General features: G+C 43.5%; 1 protein-coding gene across 1 annotated transcript in view; it reads right to left on the reverse strand.

The window, feature by feature from the left end:
• LOC125454013 (adenylate cyclase type 10-like) overlaps positions 1-20,214 on the reverse strand; it is a 161,679-nt gene that overhangs the window by 105,399 nt on the left and 36,066 nt on the right. Inside the window, exons 11-12 of the mRNA XM_059647653.1 lie at positions 19,234-19,423; positions 11,360-11,415 (exon numbers count right to left, since the gene is read on the reverse strand). Coding sequence (XP_059503636.1) covers positions 11,360-11,415; positions 19,234-19,423 — 246 coding nt within the window. The remainder of the gene's footprint in view (positions 1-11,359; positions 11,416-19,233; positions 19,424-20,214) is intronic.

Consider the following 20,214-nt stretch of genomic DNA (forward strand, 5'->3'; position numbering starts at 1 on the left):
AGGCTACAGTTTTGATAAGCCTCTTTTGGGTCATGTTCAATGATTACATTATTCATGACTCGTACAAATTACCTCAAACATACTTTCCCACTTTTCCAGCGATAGTAGGAACTGCAGATGCTGGAGAATCTGAGATAACGAGGTGTAGAGCTGGATGGACACAGCAGACCAATCAGCATCACATGAGTAGGAAAGCTGACGTTTTGGAACTGGAGAGAGGGGGAGGCGGATAGAAAATGGATACAGGACCATGCACCACCCCATCAACTTCTGAATCCAATGCATCATCCTCCGACACTTCGCCATCTGCAATCTGACCCCACCACGAAAGACATTTTTCCGTCCTCACCCTTGACTGCCTTCCAGAGGGACCACTCTCTCTGTGACTCCCTTTTGTCTGCTCCACACTCCCCTCCAACCCCACCACACCCAGCACATTTCCCTGCAACCGCAGGAAGTGCTGCACCTGCCCCTACACCTCCCCCCTCACCCCCATCCCAGGCCCCAAGAAGACTTTCCACATCAAGCAGATGCTCACCTGCACATCTGCTAATGTGGTATACTGCATCTTCTGTACCCGTTGTGGCCTCCTTTCTATCAGGGAAACCAAGCAGAGGCTTGGGGATCGCTTTGCAGAACACCTACACTTGGTTCGCACGAAACAACTGCACCTCCCAGTCGCAAACCATTTCAACTCCTCCTCGCATTCCACAGACGAAATGTCAATCCTGGGCCTCCTGCAGTGCCCCAACGATGCTACCTGAAGGTTGCAGGAACAGCAACTCATATTCCGCTTGGGAACTCTGCAGCCCAATGGTATCAATGTGGGCTTGACCAGCTTCAAAATCTCCCCTCCCGCCATTGCATCCCAAAACCAGCCCAGCTCACCCCCGCCTCCCCACCCTGTCCTTCCACCTATCCCCTCCTCCCACCTCAAGTTCCATCCCCATCTCCTACATACTAACCTCATCCCGCCCCCTTGACCTGTCCATCCTCCCCGAACTGACCTATCTCCTCTGCACCTCCCCGCCTACACTCACCTTTACTGGCTCCATCCCTGCCTCTTTGACCAGTCTGTCTCCTCTCTACCTATCTTCTCCTCCATCCATCTTCTATCCGCTTCCCCCTCTCACCCCATTGATTTCAGAACCTCCTTCCCCTCCCTCATTTCTGAAGAAGGGGCTAGGCCCTTTCCTGCTCCTATGATGCTCCTTGACTTGCTGTGTTCATCCACCTCTACACCTTGTATTCTCATTTTTCCAATTCATTTGCAGGATGAGGGCATCACTGATTAGGCCAGCGTTTATTGCCCTGAGGCCAGTTAAGAGTCGACCGTATTGCTGTGACTCTGGAGGCACATGTGAGTCAAACCAGGTAAAGGCAGCAGATTTATCTCTCTGTTGGTATTCCTACAACGGGGCTGCAAGCTGGAAAGGTACGACCCTGAAAGATGAAAACAGGTTGGTATCACACGGAGGACTGCCATCTGCTGAGGCAGTGCTAGGTGCTGGGAATCCCTTTGAACAGTAGTATTCGCAGTCATAATGGTAGCAGTCTGAGCTCTCAGCCATATGATGGAAGCTGTTTGTGCTGAAATGAATGCTTATCATTCATCAGGTATTGCAAGTTCCACAGGTACGTAAACATGTTAGAAAGGAGGTACTCCAATGTCTGAGCAAGGGCCAGTACCCAGTTAATGTAAGACTTTCCCTGTTGCCCATGGGATTGCATGCAGGTTTTCTGACAAGCTTTCCTGTTCTCATCAGCCTTCTTTTGTAGCCAGCAGCATCGAAATCCTTCTCTGATTTATCCACAGCAGCCTAGCATGTCACCTTGATTTCTGGCATCTGGTCTGTGGTTTGCTTCTGTCCTGGTTCCTGCACATGTGATCACTTTCTCACCCAAGTAGATGCTGCCTCTACCCTAGCAACTAATAAACTGAGTGTCAGATTCTGAACTGATGGCTGAGAATTCAGAATTGCATAATGTCACTTCACCTTTACTGCTATCCTTCATGTCCTATGCTACCTGGGAAAGTCACAGCTTTGGGACATCTGAAATGTGAAAGGAACAAGAATTGGTTTGTCATGAGGGATGAGAAAAAAGATGTGCATGCTAACACCATCTGCAGCTTGTGAGAGGGAGCAGACTGAGATGATGGAAGAAAGATTAGTTACGGAGACACCCTCATTATCAATCTCTCCAGTGCCATCAATGCCTGCAGCTGCAGTGAAGCCCTTCCCATGACAGCCAGCACCACCTCCCCTCATTGTGCTTGCTCATGCAGGTGCACTTTCCCTCCTCCAGTGTTATGCTATTGTTTCCTGTTATATGCTGTAAGGAGGGATGTGTGACAGTGAGTGTCCTCCAATATATTTGATGCTGACGTTGTCGTGGGTAAAACCCTGCCGGCACAAGTGGAGCAATGATAGTGTCTCTATCCCTGGACTCGGATTCATGTCCCAATGGCTCGAGGGATATGTAATAATATCTTTGAACAGTTTAATGAGAAAAATAAGGTACAAGTGAATAGTGAGTTGTGATGCAATTGTCCAAACTTTTATCCCCCACCACTATTTATCACTCAAAAAGGTAGCACACCTATGAGCATATATGTCAAACGCGTACAACTAAAGGTAGTAGGAAATCAGCAAGGGTCCCAGCCCGAAACGTCAGCTTTCCTGCTCTCTGATGCTGCCTGGCCTGCTGTGTTCGTCCAGCTCCACACTGTGTTATCTTAGACTCCCAGTATCAGCAGTTCTTAATATCTCTGAATGAGTTACAACACCGCTCTGTAGCCTACAAAATCTTAGACTGTCTTTGTGAATTATGGCCCGCAGTTGCCACTAGTAAGGATGCCTATGGGTACTTCTGCTTCACAGAGATGACGATCTTCAACCTACAATGACCGACGATACAGACAGGTTTCTTGTGACCAGGATTTGTATCCTATATATTTGGTCACTGTATGTATTTCACATGCAGAATTCTTTGATGACCAATGGACTGTGCAAGATTAATACAAATGCCACTTGAAGGAGCTCACATTGCTCACAAGTAAAGCCTGCATCCTCAGCCAGAAAAAAAAAACTTACTTCACTCACTCTGCGCATGGTGGCTGCTATTGTTCATTTCCATTGTGCAAATATGATGCAAAAGAGACAGAAAGGTAACAGATGTAAAAATTCTTAGACACAATGACAGGGCTCAACCTGTTAATTCAGATGATCCCCAATTCTTTGGTGTTTCATTCTTCCTTGAGTCCCCTGTCAACCTTATCAGTTCTGAGCTTTCTCACATTCCCACCCAGCTCTTTCATATAGGTCTTCATCCCTATACATTACTTGCTGTGCTCCAGCCTGCAGCTTAGTAATGTCAGCCATCAAGACGTACTGTGCCCCTTGTCGAAGTCAGGATGGTGATGGCTATCAATGACCACCTCTCCTCCAAACTAACCCATGCCCCCCAATGTTCTATTTTCCTTCCACCCTTATATATGGAGTTATCCTCCTTTACAATTATTGTCCCCTCTGATACCCAGCACATTGCTTCCAAGCCCATCAACTAACTTCTCCAACATGCCAGTGGCACAACATTGTGGGCTGAAGGGCCTGTTCTGTGCTGTACTGTTCTATGTTCTATGCCCACCATAGAAGTGGCTGCTCATATAACCTCCTTTGAGTTTCTGTGAATAGACCCCTAGGCCTGGCTCTGACCCACTTCCTCAAGTGACTTGGAATGGCCCAACAAGATCACACTGACCGTTGGAGGGTCCTGCCCAAACCCATCCCCTTTAACCCACTTAAGCTACACATCCCTCAACACTATGGGCAATTTAACATGGGAAATCCACCGAGCCTGCACATATTTGGACTGGGGGAGGAAACTGGAGCACCTGGAGCACACCCACGCTGACATGGGGAGAATGTGCAAACTGCATGCAGATTCATCTGAGGGTGGAACTGACCTCTGTGCAGCTCCCCAGTAGACATACCACTAATCCCCAGTCTGATTACATTGGACCCAAAGGACTGACCATGGCCCACTCACTGGACTGTAATGATATGGCAGCCTTGACTCTGAACACCTCAAACACCAACAGATGCAGTCCAAGCCCCTTGGATAGAGATTGGCTGAAGTTTTTGACTGACTGGGATGGTATTCTTTGACAATTCCTCTTGACTTTACTAAGGACTATTCTCCTAAGACTTTGAGATATGGGCATTTGATTGAAATACATTCAATGTGTTTGTGGCGTGAGCTGCTGGAGTATGCTGTAGGTGAGACATTGACGTAGAGCAGTGTTGTACAGCTACATGTCGGACACTTTGAATGATCATTGCTTACAAACCTGACAGGCTGCATAGCTTTATGTCTGCATTAAAAAGCAAGGCAAGACAGAAGTACTATTAGACTCTAAGTTCTGAACAACGTTTCAATGCACAAAAAGGAAAGGCAAGGTAGAGATGCTATGGGAATCCATGTATGTGCGTCGTTAGTGAGCACTAACTCAGCTAGCCAAGAAACCTGAGATGCAATCTATTCTGATGAATGAGGTGGGTGCCTATCCCTGTCCACAAAGTGTCTTAACAGCATTATTACACGCAAGCAGTCCATGTGCTCCAGTATTAAAATGGTGGACTGTATTATACGTGAATGAGAGATGTGCTATGATGATGTGGCAATGCTGGTTCCTCTGCCTGATGTCAATCTCCACTGAGGAAGGATGCAAGTTGTCCATGGAATATACCGTGAGATGTTGGGGACTACTGACTGCAACGGATGCTTGAAGGAGCAAATGGCAAACCTGAGCTGGCAGGTACGCAACCAGATCTTCATGTCTGAACTGTCGCCATCTTGTTTCTCTCCACTGCCTCAAAAAGTACTAAACTGCATGTGAAGGGGGAGGATTTTACATAATAATGAGGTAAATACTTGCAAACAGGCCTTGTGCTGCTTACTAATGACATTCTTGCCTGGCCGTTCAAGCTTTGGGAGGAATATCAGACTTCTTTTTCTCGACAGCAGGAATCTCACTTTTCAGTCTCACCGTACATTCCCAACTGATGAGGCATTGCCCACATTGTTCAGGAACTGGAAAGATTCAACTACCTACGTCAACCTTTACACATCCTTTCCTCAAGCACCCAACTAGTCTGTGGCCCACAGAAAGAGATCTTTAAAATGTGATTTACAAATCCTGAAGATTTAATCGATATATTTCTTGAATTGTACATGTTTTTCTGAATCATTTAGGGATAATCAAATGCATAAGCTAGCTTCTCGAAAAACATATTTTGCTAAGTACCAATCAAACATTGATGTGTGCCAGTCTATATATCTGCGCAGTGATGGAACAAAACAGATAACTCTGAAGGTGTTCTATGGTGTGGTAACACCACCCTATAAATTATTACCAGCAAATAATTTAGAACCTCTTTCAAATTAGACAACTCCTGTCGAAACAATCCACACGGGCAGAACATTGCTGGAGGAACAGCATATCAGAAATCATACATGTTTTCACCATTATTTTCCATTCATTAATTTTCTGAACTCTAACAGGTAGAGAAATATGGGAATATACTTGCAACTTCTCAGCATGGGTTGTCAGTAAATAGAATTAAGCAGAAAATGATTGTGCCTAGAAAACTCTATCTCAATTATTTTTCATATTATATAACTGTAAACACTAGGCCCAGCTCATTTAAAAGATGACTGTATCACTAATTGCTGAAGCCAATGCATTTAGCAATTTGGTACTTCAAGATTATCCCAAATTTTCTCCTGTTTATTTTTAATAATATTTCATGGAGATCCTAAATTAGTCCCAGTGCTGGAGCAAACTTAAAAATTGGTATCAATATGAAAACTACAGGGATAACTTTACCTTAAGATATGGTGGTAGACACTGCCATCTGTATTTTCCTTTCAAAGAATATCGGTTATAAATTATTTTCAAAGTATGCATTTCCGAACTTGTCCTGATACTGTGTACTATTACTTTTTTCCTAAATTACTTGAGCACAGGAGGGTTCAGCTGGAGAAATATTCACGCTGTGAGGTATTCTTTTATTGAACTCAGAATCCCTACAGTGTGGAAACAGGCCCTTTGGCCCATCAAGACCACACTGACCGTTAGAGAGTCCCACCCAAACCCATCCCCTTTAACCTACCTATGCTACACATCCCTGAACACTATGGGCAATCCACCTAGCCTGCACATCTTTGGACTCTGCGAGGAAACTGGAGCACCTGGAGGAAACCCATGTAGACATGGGGAGAATGTGCAAACTGCACACAGAGATTCATCTGACGGTGGAATTGAACATAGGTCCCTGGCACTGTGAGGCAGCAGTTCTAACCACTGAGCCACCATGTCGCCCAAATTTCTAAAAGTTGATTGTATGGCTGAAATAACAATACAAGGTCAGCAGTATGTAAAATCTAAGTTTGGTGATTGAAGATAAGTGTAACAAACAAAGAACAATACAACAAAGGAACAAGCCTTCAGCCCACCAAGTCTGTCCCAATACATGATGCCTTTCTAAACGGGAAGCCTTTTTCCCATTCATGCATCTGTCATGCTGCCTCTCTGAAATGTTACTATTGTATCTGCCTCCACCACTTCCTCTGGCAGCATATTCCAGGCCCTTACCATTCTCTGTGCAAAAAAAACTGTTTCTCATATCTCCTTTAAACTTCCCATCTTTTACCTTAGACCTATGTAATTGTAATTTTACCTGAAGAAAAAGACTCTGACTACCCATTCTGCACATGCTTTGCATAATTTTATTAATCTCTATCAGTTTGCTCCTCTTCCCCAAATGCTAAAGTGAAAACAAACCAAGTTTGTCCAATCTTTCCTCATGGCTAACGCCCTCCAAACCTGGAAACATCATGGTGAGCCGTTTCTGTACCGTCTCCAAAGTCTCCCCACATCCTTCTGGAAATGTGGCAATCAGAACTGTTCACAATGTTCCGAATGTGGCCTAACTAAAATTCGATACAGCTGCAAAATGACTTGCCAACTTTTATACTCTAAGCCCCAACCGATGAAGGCAAGCATGCCATATGCTTTCTTGACCACCTCATCCACTTGTTTTGCCACCTTCTGGACACTAAATTTGGACCTATATAGACAACACCTACTGCCTTACACTCTTCTTTGTTACTTTGTCAAAAAACTCAATCAAATTTGTGGGACACAACCTTCCCCACACAAAGCCACTCTGCCTGTCATTAATAAGTACAAATCTTTCCAAATGTGAGTAAATCCCTTCCCTAAGAATTTTCTCCAATAATATCCCTACCATGGACATAAAGATCACCAGCTGTTAATTTCCCAGATTATCTCTGTTGCTCTTCTTCAACAAAAGAATAGTGTTGGCTATTCTCCAGTCCTCTAGGATCTTTCCTGTGACTAATGATGATACAAAAATTTTGTACAACACCCGAGAACTTTCCTCACTTGCCTCCCTCAGCATTTTGGGATAGATCCCATCATATACTTGGAACTTGTCTACCTTAATGGTTTTCAAAACACCCAACATCTTTTTTAATATTGGCATGCCCTAGAAATTCAACATAGTGTCTCTAAACTCAGCATCCACCATGTCCTCTCTGTTGTGAACACGATGCAAACTATTAGTTCAAGACCTCCCTCACTTCCATGCATAAATTCCCTCCATTGTCCTTGAGTGACCCTATCCTTTCCCTAGCTACCTTCATGCTCCTCATATATGCCTAAAAAACATCTTGGGATTTTCCTCAATTGTGTTTTCCAGAGACATTTCATGCCCCTTTTAGCCCTCCTAATTCCTTATTTGAGTTCTTTCCTGATATCTTTGTATTCTTTGAGGGTTCTGTCTGTCTTCAGTTTCCTGAACCTTATGTAAACCTCCTTGTCCTTTTTTACTAATCTCTCAATTTCTCTGATCATCCAATGTTCCCAAATCTCGGTATCCTTTCATTTTCACAGGAACATACTGGTCCTGAACACTAAACAAATGGTCTTTAAAGGATTCCCACATGCCAGATGTGAATTTACCCTCTAACAGCAACCCCCAATTCAGTTTCCCCAGTTCTTGCCTAATATTCCCCCAATTTAGTATTTTCACCCAAGGACTACTCTTATCCTTACCTATTAGTTACAGAATTATGGTCGCTGTTCCCAAAATGTTCCCCACTGAAACTTCGATCACCTGGCTGTGCTCATTTCCCAATACCAGATCTAGTATGGCTCCTTCCCTAATTGGAACATTTTACCTAAGTTAAAATTACTCAAGCAACAACCTCGTTGTTTTTACATTTTTCCATAATCTGCCCACATATCTGTTCCTATATCACCCGATGGCTGTTGGGAGGCCCGTAGTACAATCCCAACAAAGTGACTGCATGGTTCCTTTCCAGAGCACCAACCGTATGGCCTCACTGAAAGAGCCCTTCAAGGTGTCTTCCTTCAGTACCGCAGTGATTCTCCCTTATCAGTAATGCAACTCTCCCACCTCTTTTATATCCCTCTCTATTTCAGCTGAATCGTCTAAATCTCATAACATTAAGCTGCTTGTCTTGTCCCTCTCTCAACCAAGTTTCTGTAATAGTTACAACTTCATGGTTATATGTATTAAACAAAGCACTCAGTTCTTCTGCCTTACTCCCCATATTGCAACAAAAAGCCACCTTAGACCACCAATCCTGTCATGTTCAGTAACTCTCCTGTCTGTTCTTCCTCTTAGTCTTAATGGCCTTAGAATGTGTCTCCTCTTGGGTCATTTTACTTACTGACCTACTGCTCTAGTTTCCACATTCCCCCACCCCCACCCCTCAACCCCAACACACTAATCTGAATGCTCTCAAGTGGCACAAGCAAAACTTCTTGCCAAGATATTGTTACCTCTCAAGTTTAGGTGCAATCTGTCCTTCTTGTACAGGTCCCACCTGCCCCAGAAGACATCCTAATGATCCATACACCTGAAGCCCTACCAGCGATGCCAGCTCTTTAGCCACATATCTAACTGTACAATCTTCCCGTTCCTGGAATCACCTGGTACATGGCACAAGAAGTAATCCTGAGGTTACAACCTCTGACACCTTGCTCTTCAATGTCTTACCTAACTCCCTGAACTCCTTTCCCAGGACCTCATTTCACTTTCTGCCTACATTGTTGGTACCAAGACAGACCATAACTTCCGACTGCTCACCCTCCCCTTTCACAATATCCTGCGCCCACTCAGAGACATCCACGACCCTGGCACCAGCGAGGCAACATTCCATCTTAGAGTCTCACTGGCGGCCACAGAAAGGCCTATTTGTGCTCCTGACTATGGAGTTCTTAATCATTACTGCTCGCCTATTCTTCAACCCTACCTACAGTACATCAGAGCCAGTTGTGGTACTATTGATCTGTTTGCTGCTGCTGCTTTCCCTTGAGAGACCATGCCCCCAATAGTACTTAAAATAATAAACTTGTCTGAGAGGAGAATGGCCACTGGGGACTCCTGCACTTCTGTCCACATTTACTTGTCTTCCTGGTTGTCACTCAACTCTACTATGTCTGTGTAGCCCAAACCAGTAGTGAGACAAGCTCACTAATCATTCCATCCACAACATTCTCAACATCATGGATGCTCCATAGTGAGGCTATCTGCAGTTCCAGGTGTTCCATTGAAAGTATCCCTGATGTCCCACATATAATAGGAGGAGCATTCTACAGAACCGAGTTCCCCTGTCATTGTGAACTTTATTAACTAAATCAACCTTATAATAATCCAGGAACTGATTGCATGAGCATTACATCAATTTATTTCTTCATCATATAGAACATAAAACAGTACAGCACAGTATAGGCCCTTCAGCCCACGATGTGTGTTGAACTTTTACCCTAAGCCTAAGGTCTATCTAACCTCCACCCCGACCTTATACTATCATCCATATGCCTATCTAATGGCCACATAAATGTCCCTAATGAGGCCGACTCCACTACCCTAAAGAACCTACCTCTGGCATGTCCCCTATATCTATCTCCACTCACTTTAAAACTGTGCCCTCTCGTAATAGCTACCTCCACTCTAGGAAAAAGTCTCTGGCTGTCCACTCTGTCTATACCTCTGATCATTTTGTACACCTCTATCAAGTCACCTCTCATCCTTTGTCGTTCTAAAGAGAAAAGCCCCAGCTCTCTCAACCTTTCCTCGTAAAACCTTCCTTTCATTCCAGGCAACATCCTGGTAAATCTCCCCATACTTAGTGATATCCTTAAAATCAACTTCAAATGTATTATCAAAGAATCCCTACAGTGCAGAAAGAGGCCATTTGACCCATCGAGTCTGTACGGACCTGTGAAACAGCATCCCACCAACACCAAGCCCCCTACCTTATCCCTGTACTGACCTTTGCTAACTCACCTAGCCTACACATTCCTAGACATTATGGACATAGTTCTATAAAAGCATCACAGGTGGACGGGGTGGTTAAGAAGGTGTTTAGCATGCTTGCCTTCATTGTTCTGACCACTGAGTACAGGAAATGGGATGTCATATTGAGGTAGTACAGGATGTTGTTGAGGCCACTTTTGAAGTACTGTGTATAGTTCTGGTGGTACTGTTACAGGAATGCTATTATTAAATTGGAGAGGGTTCAGTAAAGATTTACCAGGACGTTGCCAGGACTGGAGGGTTTGATTTATAAGGAGAGGCTGGAAGGCTGGGACAGTTTTCACTGGAGCATAAGAGGTTGAGGGGTGACCTTATAGATGTTTATAAAATCATGAGGAGTATGGATAAGATGATTAGCAAAAGTCTTTTCCCTAGGGTGGGCAAGTTCAAAACTTGGGGACATATTTTTAAGGTTAGAGGAGAAAGGCTCAAAAGAGACCTGAGGGCAACCTTTTGAGTCAGAGTGTGGCTCGTATGTGGAATCAATTGCCAGACGAAGTGGCTGATACAGGTAAAGTTATAACATTTAACAGACATTTGGAAAGGTGCACGAACAGAAATGTTTAGAGGGATATGGGCCAAATGGAGGACTCACTTATCTTGGGAAATTTGGTCAGCTTCTGCGCCATATGACAAAGGCTATTCTGTACCTAATTAAATTACACACATTTGGACTGTGGGAGGAAACCAGAGCACGTAAAACAGCCACACAGACACAGGGAGAATGTGCAAACTCCACACAGGCAGTCCTCCAAAGCTGGAATTGAACCTGGGTCCCTAGTACTGTGAGGCAGCAGTGCTAACCACTGAACCACCAAGCCTGCTTTATAATTCTCCTCCTCACCACTACTGAGAACAACTTTTATATTCCAGACATGAAACGGTGTATTCATAATTCTCTAGAACAATTAATGTAAACTCACCTAGAAGTGGATAATCTTCTTCCTTTTCAACAGTAATTCGAGGTTTCCCAAGTATTCTGAGGAAAAAATCTAAACATGATCTCTTAGCCAATTATTAGTATTAAACCATAAAGTTCAAACTATAAATTATGGATTAAACTAGCAACACACAACATATAAATTCAACCATACCCAGTGATAAGTTCAACGTACACTCCATTAATATTGACTCAAGTAGCATATAATGTTCTAGCTTATGATTACAAAAATGTAGGTGAGCCACCCACACTACTCATTTGCAATGCATGTATTCAGGGATGGGCAACAGGGCTGCAAATGTGCATTTACAGACAATTAAAAGGCAACAAGAACCTTTGCAATTGTCAAGACTTACTCAAAAATGCAGGTATAAAATCTCTTGAATCTAGGTCATAAAGCGTGAAGCTGGATGAACACAGCAGGCCAAGCAGCATCTCAGGAGCACAAAAGCTGACGTTTCGGGTCTAGACCCTTCATCAGAGAGGGGGATGGGGTGAGGGTTCTGGAATAAATAGGGAGAGAGGGAGAGGCGGACCGAAGATGGAGAGAAAAGAAGATAGGTGGAGAGGAGAGTATAGGTGGGGAGGTAGGGAGGGGCTAGGTCAGTCCAGGGAAGACGGACAGGTTACAAGAGAGTTGCAGTGGGAGAGAGATTCCCTGAGGTTGGTCCGGAGGGAGGAGGGTAACTTCTTCAGGTTAGGCATCCCTGGAAGAGGCTTCGCAGTGAGGTTAAAATTGTATCAGAGATAATGGGAACTGTAGATGCTGGAGAATCCAAGATAATAAAGTGTGAAGCTGGATGAACACAGCAGGCCAAGCAGCATCTCAGGAGCACAAAAGCTGACGTTTGCAGTTCCCATTATCTCTGATACAATTTTAACCTCACTGCAAAGCCTCTTCCAGGGATGCCTAACCTGAAGAAGTTACCCTCCTCCCTCCGGACCAACCTCAGGGAATCTCTCTCCCACTGCAACTCTCTTGTAACCTGTCCGTCTTCCCTGGACTGACCTATCCCCTCCCTATCTCCCCACCTATGCTCTCCTCTCCACCTATCTTCTTTTCTCTCCATCTTCGGTCCGCCTCCCCCCTCTCCCTATTTATTCCAGAACCCTCACCCCATCCCCCTCTCTAATGAAGGGTCTAGGCCCGAAACGTCAGCTTTTGTGTTCCTGAGATGCTGCTTGGCCTGCTGTGTTCATCCAGCTTCACACTTTATTATCTTGCATTCTCCAGCATCTGCAGTTCCCATTATCTCTGAGTCTGGGTCTGCTGGGTTAAAATAGAGGACTCTTAAGATTGGTTACAATTGGACAATTTAATCTGATTCGATTTGATTTGATTTATTATTGTCATGTACCAAGATACAATGCAAAGTTTTATTCTGTGTACAATCCAGGCAAATCATGCCTTACAAAACTACACCAGGGGAATAGAACAGAACAGAACACGATATAGTGTTACAGTTACAGCGAAGGTGCAGATAGAGGTCCATTTTAATATATGAGAGATCCATTCAAAACTCTTATAACAGTGGGGGAGTATTTGTTCTTGAACCTGGTGGTACGTGTTTTCAAACTTTTGCATCTTGTGCCTGACGGAAGAGGTGAAACAGAATATAACCAGCATGGGAGGAGTCTTTGAGAGATAATAGGAACTGCAGATGCTGGAGAATCCGAGATAACAAGGTGTGGAGCTGGATGAACACAGCAGGCCAAGCAGCATCTTAGGAGCAGGAAGGTTTCTGATGAAGTGTCTAGGCCCGAAACGTCAGCCTTCCTGCTCCTGAGATGCTGCTTGGCCTGCTGTGTTCATCCAGCTTCACACCTTGTTATCTGGGAGGAGTCTGTGATTATGTTGGTTGCTTTCCCAAGACAGCAGGAAGTATAGATGGAGTTAATGTATAGAATTCTGGCTTGCTTGATGGGCTGGGCTGTATTCACAATCCTCGGTAATTTCTTGCGGTGTGGAGAACACTCTATAGTACATTTATAAAAATTGGTGACAGTCACTGTCAAATATCCTTCTGAGGAAATACAGGCATCGGTATGCTTTCTTGACTGTAGCATTGATGTGGGTGATTCAGGACAGAATGTCGGTGGCATTTACACCTGTAAGTTTGAAGCTGTTTCCCATCTGTACCTCAACACTATTGATACAGGCAGGTGAGTGTCCTCCACTCTACTTCCATTAAGTCAATGACCAGTTCCTTCATTTTTCTGACAGTGATGGAGAGACTGTTGCCTTTACACTATTCTACTAAGCTCTCAATGTCTTTGCTGTACTCTGTCTCATCATTGTTCAAGATCTGACCCAATACAGTGATGTCATCAATAAACCTGTAAGTGGATTAAAGGCAAATTTGGCCACACTGTTGTGAGCGTATAAGTGCTAAAAGTGCCTATCTGCTTTCCACTTTATTTCAATGACATTTTGACCATGTGACTGAAGCTACATTTTTTCAATTCATTAGTGGGATGTGGGTGTTGCTGGCTGGCCAGCATTTATTGCCCGTCTCTAGTTGTCCTTGAGAAGGTTATGGTGAGCTACCTTCTTTAATGGCTGCAGTCTACCTGCTCTGAAAGATTATCTATTTGTCATACAACCAAAACTAAGCTAATTCTGAAACCCTTTTTGAGCCATTGCCTGCTTTGAGACAGTCTGCAGAAATAAAGCCAATATGATGACCACTGCAGAAGCCAAGCTTTTACACCATGGATGGAACCTTCACAGCACTGTATGACATGGGAAATCTGGTAAAATTAGATGACATCAACAGTATGGAGATTCCCGAGGAGAGCATAAATTCTGAGCTTCCAAACCAAGTGTTGAGAAACCAAGTGAGGTGAGAAAGTTGCCAGTGAAAGGTGAGAGGTCTATTCGCATCCATTGGCATGTATTAACATCCCAGTATTAGTTAATCTCACCTCTTTATGCACTGTTTCCCATTTTCCCACCTGCTGGATAGAAAGTGGACAGGTGGCATTTCCTAATGTGAACGTCTGAAGGGTACCTGCAACTCCAGTTAGCTGTTTGCTCCTCTGGGCCTCCATCCTGGAAAGCATTCACCAATATCTCAGGACACGCTCTGCGGCAGTGACAGCCTGCTCCCCTTTCCACAGATGTTAGCATCAGACTGGTACCAGCCTCACTGCAACTTCATGACCCATCTTCAATTCAAGCACAATATAGTCCACACTTCAATGCTGCACTTTGGAGCACACCATCACCTTTCAATGCAATGCTGCTGTCAGGACTCCACTTGCACAGTGAAAAGGATTCAATAAGGATGCAGCTCAGGGCAATTTGCATCCAATTAGGTGTTCACAGTATCTCTGTAACTTTTGCACTCCTGCCCATGCAGCTAGGGGTTAATGACTTGCAATGTTTCTGTCTTGACTAGCCTTTTAGCACAGATATAAACCAGGCAGCTTCTCATTGCCATCAGTAGCCATCAGTCAAAGGGGTATGGGACCATGTGGGGTCAATTTCATACCTGCACCAGGTAGGAGAAAGGTAGTGATTTGCTAGATGTGTGAACAGGCAGCAGAATTCTTGCAGAGGGGTGGATTGCTCAGGTATGCACGAATGAAGAAAGATGTTGCATGCAGTAGTGAGTGTGGCAGACATAAGACTTAGTGTGGGAGTCAAAAAAATAAAGTAAGTGTTAACTAGCAGAGTGAAGGTAGTGTCATATTCACTACAGAGAACAGACAGGCTTCTTCCTGCATTAAGGGGTATTCTGCTGGAAACAGTCCTGACCAGGTAGCAATCTAAGGCCAGGCCGACAATGTTTCCTGAAGCAGTACAAGGGAAGAGGGTGGCCTTCCTCTGTAGTCCCTGTACCCTGGTGCGGTGCAGCTCTGGACTTACACAGCTTCACTTGGAGTGCTGTTGGACTTTAGAAATAGTGCTGGCAGCAGAAATCCCAGCAGTGATTGGTACTTCTGTTGAGAGAGGGTGGCAGGATAGAACAAGTGCAGTGTCAAAGTATTTTGGTGCCGAGCAGTTCAAGGGAGTTTGGGAAGATAGCATGGGAAATCGCACCAGGGGTCACAGAAAGAAACCCTCCAAAAAAATCCTGGACTCCAATATCATTTAAAAGTCTATCTCTGCCTTGAACATATTCAATGTGACAACCTCCAAGACTGTCTGGGGTAAATAATCTGAAATGTTTACAACTCTCTTAAAAATAATTCCTCATATTTCCACTTAAATAGATTACCCCTTATTCTGAAATGGTGTGTTTGAATTTTTGATGCCAATGAGGAAACATACTCTCAGTGTCTACTTTGTCACACTCCCTTCAGAATTTTATGTGTACCAATAATATCAGTAATTAATATCAATAGACTGGCAGCAAGATTTTCCTAATTTTTATACTCCAGTACCCCTGCATTAAGGACAAATATTTCATTTGTGTTCAAATTCACTGCTGTATCCAAATAGTAGCTTTCTTGTGATTTAAGGAAGATTCCTAGATGCCCTGTGCTGTAGGATTCTGCAGTTTCTCTCCATTTAGATATATTTTTCACTTCCATTCTTCCCGTTAAAGTGGATAACCACATATTTTTACACGTTATACTGCATTTATCCAACCTTTTGCACATTCACTTAACCTATTGCTATCTGTTACATTCCAAAAAGGACTAGGAGTCCAAAGCATTAAACAGGGAGAGCTTTATTTTGAACATTTTCCCTCTGGGGTGGCACAGTGGCTCAGTTGTTAGCAGTGCTGTGTCACACTGCCAGGGACCTGGGTTTGATTCTCACCCACACCCATTTGTACGTTTTCCCCGTGTCTGAGTAGGTTTCCTCCCAGAGTTCAAAGATGTGTCAGCTGGGTGGATTGGCCATACTAAACTGCCCATATTGTTCCAGGATGTGTAGAGTAGGGGGATGGATCTTGGGGTGAGATACACTGAGGGTTGGTGTGGACTTGTTGGACTGAAGGGCCTGTTTCCACACTGCAGATATTCAATTCTATTCATAAAAGCAGCAAGGTTAGAATGCTGTTACCCACACAAATTGGCCAAAGACATCATTACATTGCAATGATTAGACTCTGAATGTGGCAGTCCAACATACTTACAAATATAAAATATCCCTGTGCAAACTCTTTGGATCTTCTACTCAATTTGTCTTCCCATCTTCTATGAGTAAACTTACGTCCAATACAATAGTTTCCTTCATTAAGTCATTAAAAGAGGTTTTGAATAGTTGACATTAGAACACTGATCTCTGCGCTGTCTCACTTATAATGACTGCAAACCTAAACATCACTCATTTATCCTCTCTCACATTTTCCGGTTAGCCAGTCCTCAATCCATGCTTACATATTATCCTCAAATCTATGGGCAGAATCTTCCCCTCCCTGATATGGTATGAGCAAAAGAGAGAGTGGTGGGAAATTATGGACAGAATGAGAAAAAATCAAATCTCAACATTGAGAAAGGTTTTTTTGTAAGTTTTCCAACAAGAGGCCAGGCAAGAAGGTAAGTAATGTGATGCTCACAGAGGCTGGCAGCATCTAAGTCAATACCAAAGTCTGTAAATGTGCTCTAAGAAAGCAATTTGAAGAGTTTAGAAGGCAGCAGCCTTTGTGCATGTGCAATGTGAATGCACGCCAAGCAACTTGGAAGCAACTTCAAAGTCTCACTACTCAGTGGCAACTAGGTTATTTCTATGTATTTGCATCCCTATAATAGTCCAAGTCACCATGATTCTACACAACTTCAATTTCTCTTGTACTTTCACATGAAATTAGATATTGCATATGTATAGCAAAGTGGGTATCTGGGGGCCATAGCTCACCAAATTCTTCTTCTGTCTATCATGCACCTGCTTCTGCACAATAACATCCCTGCAAACTCCATGGCTACCATGCTCCCTGATCCTTCCTCCATACAAGTTGGCATCGATAAACCACCAGCCTCCCCATGCATACTCTCAAACCAACTCACAAGTTCCTTCATCATTTCTGTGGGGCTCAGGGACACCTTTGTCTTGCAAGCTCCTTGTCACTTTTCATGCAGGTATGTACATGAATCTGATGTATCTACGCCAATGCACCTTATGACTTTTAGTTTTCTTTCTTGGCGTGCATTCACATTGCACATGCACGAAGGCTGCTGCCTTCTATACCCTTCAAATTGCTTTCTTAGAGTACATTTACAGACTTTGGTATTGACTCAGATGCTGCCAGCCTCTGTAAGCATCACATTACTTACCTTCTTGCCTGGCCTTTTTAATGGTCAGTTACAAGATGTCAGCCTCTGTGGCTTGCATTGCTTTTATTGCTGACAGTCAGATGGGCAGCTTATCTCAGTGAGGAAGATTGAGCAGTCAAAGTGTTGACATGTCAGTGATTGTACAGCGTTGTGTTACATCGACACACATTTACATGTGTGCCAGCAGTTTATGCAACAAATGTGCTTCAAGTAAATGGCCATATGTGGAAGACAAAAGTGGTCAGTCGGAGGTACCACCACCATCATCAGTCAAGAAGCTTATCCTATTCCAGTTCAGGGATTTGGCTACAGTTAGCCAGGTACTTGGTCCTATCAGAGTCCAGGGATCCATATCCTAGCAGATTGGGCTACAGTCCATCCTGCAGGTCAATGGCAACCAAGCTGGCACTTGCAGGCAGATCAGTTGGGTGCTGTGGAGACGTCAGGTTGAGGGTTGGCTAGCTTTTTCTGCAGTGAGACAGAGCGGGAAATGGTTGACTCTGACGGAAATGGATGGAAAAACTGTTGGTGGTGATGCAGGAGCAACACAAAGGGTGACGCTTCCCCAGTAAATAAGTAAATAAGCAGGCTATGGAGAGAAAGGTTAGTAGTTTGGGAGCATGCTGTGGGTGAGAGGTTGTGTATTGACTTTAGCGGTTAAACTTGTACCCATGAACCTTGATAAGAGGCATGGACAGTGGTAAAGTTAGAGAAAATGCTGAGTGTGAGGAGCCAGAGAGAAGGCTGTGGCACTTACTCTTGTGGAGTACAGAAAATCATTGACCATCCCATTTCATCCAGGACACAACAAACTACAATATGAGGCCTGGTTGATGGTGTCTGGTGGCATGCAGGAGAAGAGACTGCCTTCCGCTCCAACACCCCATCTACCTGCATCACAGTGTGAGAACCAGTTCCTTGACTGTTGCCTCCAAAGTGGTGTGCTGTGAATACGATGCCATCAGTATGAACATCTCAAGCGCCCAGCAATGGTGAGCTTGTCAGCTTTTCCAGCTGTGCAATATCACCACAAAGGCTACCAAGCACCCAGGTGCACAGTTACTGAGTTGAAGAGCAGCAACCTCCCTGAGTCACGTTGCTCTGAGCCATGGCAGGACAGATGCCATGAACTTCACTTAACAAAAAACATCTGCTGGAAAGGGAAATTGTTTCACTGAACTATTATCTTGTGTGGTAACCTTTTATCTGGTCCCTTATTGAAGTCTTTCGGAAAGTCAATGACACTATGTTAAGCAAAAGTTAAGCTCAGGATCATGTGGGAACAAAATTGTCTGAAACTAATTTTGAATATTTGCTGTTTTTAAAATTACTGTCAAAGTTTGCATTCACACTTGGTTTAAATACCAAGGTAATTAATTATCACTTTGATATTTTTCTCAGGGGTAGCTTTAGCTATTTGTGTACAGTATATTAGTTCTTGAAATAAAATAACAAAGACAGCCTTTTCCCACATCTATTTCACAGTTCCTCTATTTTGCCTGGCTTTTCAATATTTTTATAGCACTAAGCAAAAACCATGAAGCTCTCAGTTCTTCAATGTTTAAATCAACAAGAATGGCTTTCTTATTGGACAGATATTCACACTACTTTTCAGAAATTGTTACTTACTTTTGGTGTTTTTTGGAGAGGTACTGGTAAATGGTACCTGGATTTGCCACACCTTTCATAGATCGTTTGGGAAGTTCTATAAAATAGGAAGCTGGCATCTTGGCATGATAGTGTGTCTCTTCATCACAAGAAACCACACCAGGGTAGTGCATCATCAGTCGTGCTGCCAAGTTTACTTTGCGGCCAATCACTATAAATTAGAAATAAAAAAAGGATTTCATTTGTACTTAGGAAAGAAACACAGAATTCTAGAAGCTAAAGCTGTCAAGCAGCAGGGGCTTATTGGCCAAATTGCCTACTCCTTTTTTAAATGTTTTAATTTTTCTATGTTTCTAAATTAAAGAGTTTAAAGTGATGATGACTGTAACATGTATGGCAAATTTAATAGATTGGGACTTTCTGATTAATCATGTTGCTTTCATGGTTGACATATATGAAGACATATACTGCTTTTGTTATGAATAATTTGTATGCATAAATGTTATTTATTGTTTTATTGTCTATAAAGCATTAGTAATGAATTAGTCAGGAACCAAATCTATGCCAAGGTGTTCCAGGGAGCCAAATTCATGATGCAAAGGAGTGTCAGATTGTACGTAACAGGACACCAGGCTAAGAGAAATTGATACGAGGCAATTTGGCAAGTTGGATGAAAGACAAAGAACTCTGAAATAACTCCACAGAGGCTGGTATCCCTTCATCAAGTCACCCTTTATTTACATGCAGAGAATCCTTGACACTGATCCAGCTCCCCAAAGCCACCTCTCAAACTGAACAGAACCTCTGTTACTCTTGTTTATATCTGTCAGCAAGGGCTCCCTCATTGGACCAGGTTAACAGCCCCAATCAAGGAACTCATATTCTATAGTATCCACCTGCTGACCCCATTACAATCACTACATTTTTCTCCCTTGGAGTCAGAAAACGTAGGTCAGTTCTCTTTTTTTTGTAGCCCCTGCTGGGGAATTTTAGAACATGGTC

This window comes from Stegostoma tigrinum, chromosome 7 (assembly GCF_030684315.1).
Source record: "Stegostoma tigrinum isolate sSteTig4 chromosome 7, sSteTig4.hap1, whole genome shotgun sequence".
Lineage (NCBI taxonomy): Eukaryota > Metazoa > Chordata > Chondrichthyes > Orectolobiformes > Stegostomatidae > Stegostoma > Stegostoma tigrinum.